Source organism: Dufourea novaeangliae, unplaced genomic scaffold (genome assembly GCF_001272555.1).
Source record: "Dufourea novaeangliae isolate 0120121106 unplaced genomic scaffold, ASM127255v1 scaffold113, whole genome shotgun sequence".
NCBI lineage: Eukaryota > Metazoa > Arthropoda > Insecta > Hymenoptera > Halictidae > Dufourea > Dufourea novaeangliae.
The window spans coordinates 388531-398313 of record NW_015373986.1 but is presented as its reverse complement, the minus strand read 5'-3'; the positions used below and the strand labels follow the sequence as shown (position 1 = coordinate 398313).

The 9783-nt window shown below is 42.4% G+C and overlaps 1 protein-coding gene across 4 annotated transcripts in view; it reads right to left on the bottom strand.

Moving 5' to 3' along the window:
- Positions 1-222: 222 nt before the first annotated feature.
- Positions 223-9783, bottom strand: part of LOC107187355 (transcription cofactor vestigial-like protein 4) — a 12047-nt gene continuing 2486 nt past the window's right edge. For all 4 annotated transcript variants that reach the window (XM_015575428.1, XM_015575429.1, XM_015575431.1 and 1 more), the window contains 3 exons: positions 3188-3361; positions 1690-1893; positions 223-1218 (listed from right to left, as the gene is read on the bottom strand). In XM_015575428.1, the coding sequence (XP_015430914.1) occupies positions 1139-1218; positions 1690-1893; positions 3188-3361 (458 nt within the window). In that variant the 3' untranslated portion in view covers positions 223-1138. The remainder of the gene's footprint in view (positions 1219-1689; positions 1894-3187; positions 3362-9783) is intronic.

Below are 9783 nucleotides of genomic sequence, written 5' to 3'. Positions count from 1 at the left end.
CAACAAAAAGCATCAGCTCTGTACAGAACGAAAAAAGGAGACCACCATGAGGAGGATGATATAAGAAGGCAGAGGTACTGACTTCTGTGCGTGCTGGGGTTTTACGTGGACTTCCTAGCACCATTTGAAATCAGTACTACTCTTCTTAGCAAACCACCGACAGGGGAGGAGAACCGAAACGAAGCCTCGGAAACGACAAAATGATGGGATACACGCAAGAAAACGGCAAGCCCGGGTTTCGTCGTTATTTTTTAAAACTGTTTACCAGTCACTTTATGTAGCCTCCCCTCTTTCTCTTTCGTACAAGTGTGTTTTAGGTATCGTTCGCCCGTGGTTACAAGCATATTTTTTTTTTTTGTGCGACGACACGATTCGTTATATACGGTTCTCGCGCGCGATTACTCCCACCCTTTCTTGTGTCTCGATCGCACTCTCGTGTAATTACAATCATACGTGTATAATATATATAATATATCTATATATATATATATAAACGTTAACATTTATGCGAGTAATCGTTACATATACACGTCCGTCCGTTTACGCGCCGGTCACACGGGGTGTCACCTTGGTTTCATTCTTTTGCGGTTCTCCATTATCGTGGCACGCGATCGATCACAGAATAACACCCGGGGTGGGGGAACGTAAACGGATCCTACACAACTATTTAGCGAGGCAGTATGGAACATCGTAATAAATAAGGTAGCGGCCTTACGGCCAGGGCCGCGACGATGGCATAACATGAGAATACGCCCATCCTATATATGTACAACGTACGTGCCGCTGGTGATCATGAAAATGGCCCTTGAATCAAGTGACTGAAAATATATATTTCCAGGATTTCTTTTTTTTTTTCTTTTTCTTTTCGTCCGGTTGCTTATTGTCAGGCCACTTTTCATAATCTTTGGCACGTGTCGCCTGTCCTCGTCGTTTCTGGACCAGCGAGGAGCTCTCGAGCAGCTACGTCGTCGTCGTCGTGGTCAGTCCACGCTCGAGTTTTCATGAAACGACCGAGGACAGGCACACAGGACACTGTCGAACCGGAGAACCAAGCTGATCCAGTTCGATTCGATCGACTGGAACGAGTGTACTCGACGTGCAAGACGATCCTGGGGAACTCTTGTCAACTGTCCGGCAGTTAGGTGGAGTCCTTGCGCCGACTGGTCGCCTGCAGCCTCGTCCAGGTGTCGCCCAGGGCCTTCGCGAAGTGATCGTCCACTACGGGAAACCGGAGAAAAAAAGGTGAGTCACATTGTCGACATTACATAATTACTTATATAGACATAGACTGGGGATATTTATGGAAATTCACAGTTCTAGAGAGTAATGTATGAAAATTCAAATTGGATAAGATGGTATTTTCTGTATTGGAAGTAATACTAAAGGTGCACCAATAAGTAGTCTACTATTTTTTTTGTGAAACTCTTAATAGACTAATGAAAATCCTATTTTAAAAGAAGATTGGGCAGATATTCTGGATCAAAAATATATTGGAACTATGGAGAATTACTTATTGAGACAGCTAATATATTTGAATTCTCCAGGAAATGCTATGAATGCATAAATATCCACAGTCTATTTCCATGATTTTATGTACAGATTGTATTTCACCTAACCTAAAGCATCGCTATTGTCTCAGGTGGAAAAGTTAGCCGAGACACCCTGTATAATTTGGCTGTATGGTTATACCACTAAGGCCGGCCTCCTTGTCGTTGCTGGTGGCATTGAAGACTGCAGCGTACTCCTCCAACCCCAATGATCGTTTAAAGTGTTCGTCTATTGCAGGGTCGCTTACCCCTCCCACGGTTCTCACCCCGGTCCTCTGGCCTCCCGTGGCTGCTGAGGGTGTCAGGGTTGGCGTGGGTGTCCCTGCCGTGTCTTCGATCGTGGTTCCTGGTAAATAAAAATCTTATTATTAAAAAATCCTCGTCCAACAATCTATCATTATGACTAGACTGTGGAACTTCATGCAAATGTACAATTTTAAATACTGATATATAAACATTGACGAATATAACTGTAAATCCTACACTAGCTGTTTTACTGCTTCAGTAACGAATTATTACTAATGATACATAATAAATAGTGTTGAACTTTATTAGCAATTTGGGAGATGCTATAGATGCATAAACATCCCGAATTTAATTACTGCAATTGTATCACTGGGGCTCCATTACAGTGGACCCATAACCTAACTTCTTTTAGTACAATTTAAATTCTATGAAACACACAGAGAACATTAGATATCAAAGTTCCTTAAACCATAATTCCCTTGATACTCTCCGTTCTATTAATTACTCAAGGACAACTGCAATGTTAACCTACAGAAGGCAGATGTTTATAATGTAAACCTATATGCTTCCTTCCTTTTAAACAAAAGATTTGCTTTCTAGACCTGACATGAACTCCTAGTTAAAATCAGATACTACACGTCCTCTGAAAACTCTGGTCCAGACGGGGGCCCAGCCGTTCCATCTCCCTTTCCCAATAAATAAACGATCTAGTAATTTTGAAAGCGTATTTCATCTTTCTTTGCTTTTTCTTATTTATGAAAAATTAAAAATTATGTAATTGCATTTCCAGCACAAAGTAAAGCTGTCGTTCCAAGGAGCCAGAGAACCAAGGAATTCTACGAAATAGGGAGATCCCGGTGAACATAGAATTCAGTGGGCTGGGTTGGCCGCGCATCTGCGCCCCGTGCATCAACGGTGCATTGTTATAGGACGCAGTCACCCCTCGCTCTGGGACAATAGGGGCTGGCTGGGGGAGAGCCTCCCCCTCTACAACCGCGGAACAAACGCAACACGCCTAACGAATCTGGAGCCAGAGAGCCACGCGAACAACCGTCTTCTTTTCTGTCTCTCCCTCTCTCTATACAGGGTGTCCACAAAATAGCTTCGACTCCGAAAAATGAGAGGTTCCTGGGATGATTTGAAACAACTTTTTCCTTCATGAAAATGTTATCCGAGGCTTTGTTAACGAGATATTAACGAAAAACCCCGACCAATCAGACCTTGGCCGACAGACTTGCGCTCTGATTGGTCGGGATTTTTCGTTAATATCTCGTTAACAAAGCCTCGGATAACATTTTCGCTAAGGAAAAAGTTCTTTCAAATTATTCCAGGAACCCGCCATTTTTCGGAGTCGAAGCTGGTTTGGGACACCCTGTATTATTTATGGCTCTTACCAGGCTGCGGCGTGGTTGGCACGATCACGCTCGGCCTGGTGTGATGGTGATGATGATGATGGACCCTGGCTGCGGACATGTCGAGGGCCTCGCTCTGGATGGGATCCCTCCTACGATCTTTGCGCCACGCGCTGCTCGGCTTCCGGTGCAGATTCGTCGCCTTCGGTCTCTCCTCTGGAAAATATCGAATATCCTCTATCAGTATCGTACAACGTTCCATGATTTTTTCATATTTAAACCTTTGACTACAGACCACCATTTCTTTAAACTCAGCAGGGTTATAGGGGACCTCGATAAAAGGATTGGATAATTTTTCGTTTTGGATGATAGTTGTTCTTTGGGGTGAAATCATCCCTTGAAGGTAAATGTGTCTTTTCATATTTTCTTGTGTATCTTGGAAACTATAGCAGATATAAAACAAACTGTTAGAATGGAAATTTAATGGATTTTTATACCCTATTGTGCTGTGCAATAAACGTTGTTAAACATTTGTTTTTTAAATAAATAAATAAATACATTTTTAGTCATTTTATTGTACCATTTTATAGAGCATAAGAGACCATTAAATTTTGATTGTAAAGTTTGCAAGTATACAGGTAAATAGGAGAAGACATATTAACATTTAAGGGATGGTTTTTCATTCAGTAGTCAGGGGTTAATGAGATTAAAAATTTGGTTTCTTCTAATTTCTTTCAGAGAGGAAGGAAATACTATTTTAACCACATATATTGGATGTGCGAATAAGTAATCCACCGTGTGTAGTTATTATAAATTGAATACGTTTTATTTTCTAGGAAGAAAACTATGGTGACTTCAGTGATATTTGTTCTTGGTCTTTGAAGTTCTTTACCATTTTTTAAGGGAAGTGGAATGGTGGACTATTTATTTTTGCATCTAATAATCCTGCACCGAGACATTTGAATATACGGGTGGTCCAATTAAAGTGTTACAGACTATTTTCTGGGCCTTTTGTAAATGCATCGCGAGAAAAATTCTCCAACGAACGCATATGCAAAATGTAGACGTTTGTCAATGAATAGAGAATATACAATAATAAAAAATCCTGGAAGGAAATTCAAAGATATATATTTTTATATCATAATCTATTAAAATATTTTCGAAAAAACCTGGATGTGTGCAAATATTTTTTTTACCAACTATATATTATAAATGCATAAATCTCATATTCTCGTGTCGATCTCAATATTCCCGACGAAAAGCTGCGATAAAACGAGGAGAAAGGTCCAGCTTTCGTGCAACCCTTACAGCCCTAATATTGCCTTGTATCAATCTACCACAATGAAAGATCCATCGACTAAAAAAAACATATAATAAATACAAATTGTTTGTAAAAACCACAGGTCTCGACCATACGCGATTCCAGCAACCCTCCGAAGGATCTCGAGAATTGGCGAAGCAGTCGCGAAGAGTAGGAGTAGGGAGGAACAGCGGAGAGGTGAGTCAGGTTCCCAGGATGGGGCAGGAAGTGCCTAATAGCCGTGAGAGGATCGTCAGGAAGAGGACGGTCAAACTGGTTTAAAGGCAAAGGACGAGGCACAAAGAGCGGGGAAAAGATGAATGGAACCTGGTTCCTCGTTTAACCAACTTTCTTTCCAAAATTCATCGAAACAACCTTCTACGAGGATCACACTCTTCCCCAGCCTTCAATGAACGATTCCCAAATAGATCATAATCATAGATCGTTAGAAAATCAGCTCGAAAAACGCTACCAGCACGTACCGACGGTCCCGTAGACCGATCGAAAGTTCTCCGTGTTGAGCCACGGCTGCCAGAAACAGCTTCTTCTGGACGAGACCTCCATGGATCGATCGAGGGTTCCGATAACGGAGGTGTACGGTTAGAAACAATATATATATATATATATATATATGTAAAAATAGAGCACACACACACACCGTGGTCCAAGTTCGTACGATCGAAACGTACTCGAGATAGTCCATACACTTGAGAGGATTCACCGAAATCGTTTTGATCCAGGGATCTTCAATTCACCGAAGAAAGCGGCCTCCATCGTGTCCTCAAGCCCGACGTGTCGGCAGATTCGATGCCTTCGATCGATCCTGACGACCACGACGACACGTCAGGATCCATAGATCGTCGGGATGTGTAACATGATCGAGGCCGGAAAATAACGCGATCTGATATATGTACAGAGATATATACACACATACACACACGCACGGTAGATGATACTCTCTCTCCGCACGAAGGAGATTCGTTGCCGAAAAGAGCCCGTAGATTCGTGAATGCCCCTCTTACGCGACTGTCTTAAGATTCATTCATTCATTCGACTCGTCCTGTCGTCTGCAGCCCCCACCACGCGGCCCCTGGGGAACGCTGCCCTTTGCACACGGCCGCTGCGATCGCCGCTCGATCCTGGGGCCATGTCATCGACTTGCAGATAAACCTTTTTTTCTAGGTTTTTTCGTTTGATTCTGTTTTAGTTAAATTTACTAGATATTCGGTTATAGATACTCAAAATTCAATTACGATTGATTCGCTGGCATCATATTGAATCGGTTCAAATTTAAACGTTTTCCTGCCATTTTGTGATATCGAAGTCTAGACCTAGTTTTCTAGTTAATTTAGTTCAACGTTTTTCAGTTAAATTACTAGATATTCGCTTAAAAATACACAGAATTCAATTATAAATTGATGTTAGCACACGCACACGACAGTTCAGTCTCATTGAGTCATCATCAGATCACAAGTCAGTCTCATTGAGTCATTAGCGCATGGAATTGGTAATCGACGTGTCCCAGAAAGAATGCACAATGGCATTTGTGCAACCTAGACACAAGGACCATGGTTTAAACTCGAAAGTCTCGGCTCCGAGCAGACCCTGGAGAGACCAATATGGATACCACACCCACGTTTCTCCAGAGGCTGCTATTGTTCGGTGAACAAGAAGGCAAGATCAAGGTGGTGTGACGGCCTGATCTTCGCGGGCCCTGTGAGCCATCGGCCAAGAATCCGTGGTATTTTAATAGCGCCAGGTAATCGCGCGCAGTTATCAGACAGACGTTCTCCCCGTTTAACAGTCTCTCTCTCGCGGGGCCCGTGTGGGCGTGAACTCCACAGAACGCGGGGCCCAAGCCGATTAACACGCGCGCACATATATAACCCTCGTCATCCTGTGGCCTGGTCAACGGCGACCCGTCGGATAAATCATCACCGAAATTACTTACACAACGACGAGGAAAATAATTAAGAGGTTTTTCTACGGGTCACGATTGACCCAACCATCGGCCCGTACTCCGAGAGTTAAATAAATTTAATTTCAGTATCGATAAGCTAGCTGTGTTCCCACGGGTTACGATTGACCCAGACGTCGGGGCTCTGATGGGCTGCACTCTGAGAATTAAATACATTTAATCCCAGTACCGAGAAGCAATCTATTTTTCAAGAATTTGCCAAGATTCAACAATATTTTTAATCAGTGAAAAGTTAGTATCTTATCGTTTAGTTTAATATATATCGCCTTATAAGCCAAGAATTATAATAGGGATTGCTTTTTGGTACAGAGAACATCTATGACTGCTAGTGTATACGTACTATAACTGCTCCTATTAACTGTACAAGTACGTTAAACGTTAAGTCGAGTCTATACAGAGTCAAATGATAGTTGACGCAATCTTTAACTCCCAGATGATGAACATGGGTCACTAGAAACCCACAGAACCTAAGCCTACAGTTAGAGCTAAAAGTTTCGACGATACTTCAATTCATCCGTTCGGTATGGGTGAGAAATGACCCGGGGCGCATGTATCAACAAGTTTCGCTAATTCGTTAACGTTTACCACACGGCTAAGAAGCGTGACCATCAGTGAGGGCGATTCGCGTGCGAGGAATGCGCTGAATTCGAGGACGAGAGCGGAAATTAATCCACCGGGTCATCCGATCGTGTTACCATCCGGTGGATCGTCTTCGGGCAATTAGAACAGAAGAAAAAAAAATGTGAAAAATCAGTCTCCGACAGATCGAATTTAACGAGACACCGCGGGGCGCTTTTATACAGCGAATGTGGCCCGGATTAATAATTAGGAGATTTATGGTTAAAGGTTATTTTTGGAACGGCCGCGACGGAATTGGTACGAGAAAGTCTGCGGTGCTTGAACAGAGTCGAAGCTCGGCATTCCATCACAACAAACAGCACACAGACGAGTCGTCACATTCATAAATATTCTCACGATGGATACACACACAACTGAATCACAGAGGCTTCTTACGATCTGGTATTTCGTCCGATAGGACCGATCACATTTCCATAAATCATCGGGTCGCCTGCGTGACCTCGTTCGTCAACACTCCACATGTTTTCCTTATTAAATCACTGGAGGATCCTAGTGGGAATGCTTGAAGTTCGTTTTAACACGCATGCCCTCCCACATCGAGGTTTCAGGTCCGTGGAACCGCGCCTTAAAAAGTCGGTCATGAGCAACTTCTGCTGTGGTGAGAAATGAATAAATGGTCCTTATAAGAAATGCACGATGGACACAGTTGCGGATGACTCAACCCTGTAGATCCTCCAATTATTCAAGGACCTATTACACAAAACTATTACGTCAACGTTAGCTACATGGAAAGAAATGTTCCTTAATGTATCGATCGTCCCATAATTGGAGAAGTTATTTGTGATTCAACCTAACGTATACAGTAAATCCCCGATGAGTGTTCCAAGGCTCCTCCTCGGCACTCAACATTAAATATTTCATAAACTAATGGTCATATGCGACTCAAACAAATATCATTGGCTTCAGAATTTCAAATCACTGTGCTAAAGGTCAGCGTTAGACATGGGGACCTCTTCTTGTGAATGCAGAGGAACCCTGGAACACTCATTGCGGATTTACTGTGCATTCCACTTAGATTATGGCCATATCTGTGGTATAATCAATAAAATTTTATATCTAAAAGGGAGATTTTAACGAAACAATAAGAGATTGTAATCTGACTACAGACTATTATGCCACCCATGTTGTGCTGCGGTTAATGCGTTGGAAATGAAATAAACATCTCGTCTAATTATACAGTAACCTCTTGTCACCTCGACAGAGTCCAAAAGAGCTCTGGTGGGTCTCCATAGGAAAATAGGTATTTGTATTCCCTGCGATACTGGAAGAACGAGCCTAAATACACAGAAGTTTATCGATCGGGACCTGATCTGTGAGATAAGCGATGAAGGACCGTGTGCACGTCTGAAGAATTCGGAGGCGGTGATATCCCAAGTTTTCCCTCGAATTACCCGTCGATCAACAACGACGCTCCCGTCGCAATTACAAGCTTATCTCTCGGGCGGGGACACACCGATTGCGCGTTTGTTTACGCTCGATCGCGCGTATCGCGTGGCACGACAAACGAAATGAACTTTCCTCTTGTGGATTCGTCTTCAAAGTCTCTGATGCTCGAGAAAAAAGAGAGATAGAGATGAAAGAGAGGGAACAGTGTAACAATGATAGGGTAGATGTCCCAATTACTACCTTAAGATTGTACCGTAACTTCATTTAATCATTTCACGTATTATTTAACCTTAAATTCCTCAGTTTAGAACATAATATTGTTTAACATCTTCTTCATTAAGAAAAATAGCTTTATATCTTAAATATGAAGAATTAATTGCAACTCCAGTGTCCCTACAACCGTCACCTCAAAAATTAGAATAATTTTTATATACTTTAACAATTCTGCACAATAGATATAGATTGAACAGTAAGATTGCAGCTCTTTCTCTAAATAGTATGATTTCATCATAATTTCCTATTTACATACTCCCGTTTTTTAACGCCCAAATTGAATTCAATTTTTTAAATACCAGACACAGTAAGTTTCTTATGGTAATCAGAGTATCAACTTAATAATAAAATTGTCTGTATTAAATTCTTTATACCTATTTATTAAGTAAAATAAATGAAGTGACAGTAATTGGAACATTCGCCCCCAGATAAAATCGGAACGACGAATTGAAAAAGAAGAAAGAAAGGGGATCAGACCGATACAAACAATCTCCGCTTCCGTGGCCACGTGCGCGCGCGCGCAGGCGATTCGGCTCCAGGGGAGTAAGGAACAGATCTCGAATAGGCAGAAGAAGGAAGGAAGAGCCTCGACGGTGCGGCAACGTGCGTGCATGTGGAGAGAAGCGGAATCTAAAATAAACACACTGCACAATGTTATCTAATTCGACGTGAAATTGGCATTTGCGTAGGAATGCGGGCTGCTCTCTAGCCGCGGAACTGGGGCGAAATATCGCAGGAGCCACCTCCCTCTTCTTACATAAATCCTCCCGGTTTGCGTTCTTGCACAACGAGGTCGGTTCCTCCTCCCGACCGAAATAAATGCACACCGGGGATGGTGGTTCACACTAGGGAAGGGAGGTGGATTAATTGTCCCTCGCCTCGAAATTTCATTAGAATCGTACAGGGTGTATACATATACTCACGAGCAACCTCGGTTTCCGCTAGGGGAAAAAGTGACATAGAAGAAGGGCCTTCTACCACTTGTACAATTATTTCAAGTAATAAAGATTACAATAAATTGCAATAACTCCCGATACCAAATTGTACGAGGCCCTTTCCCTA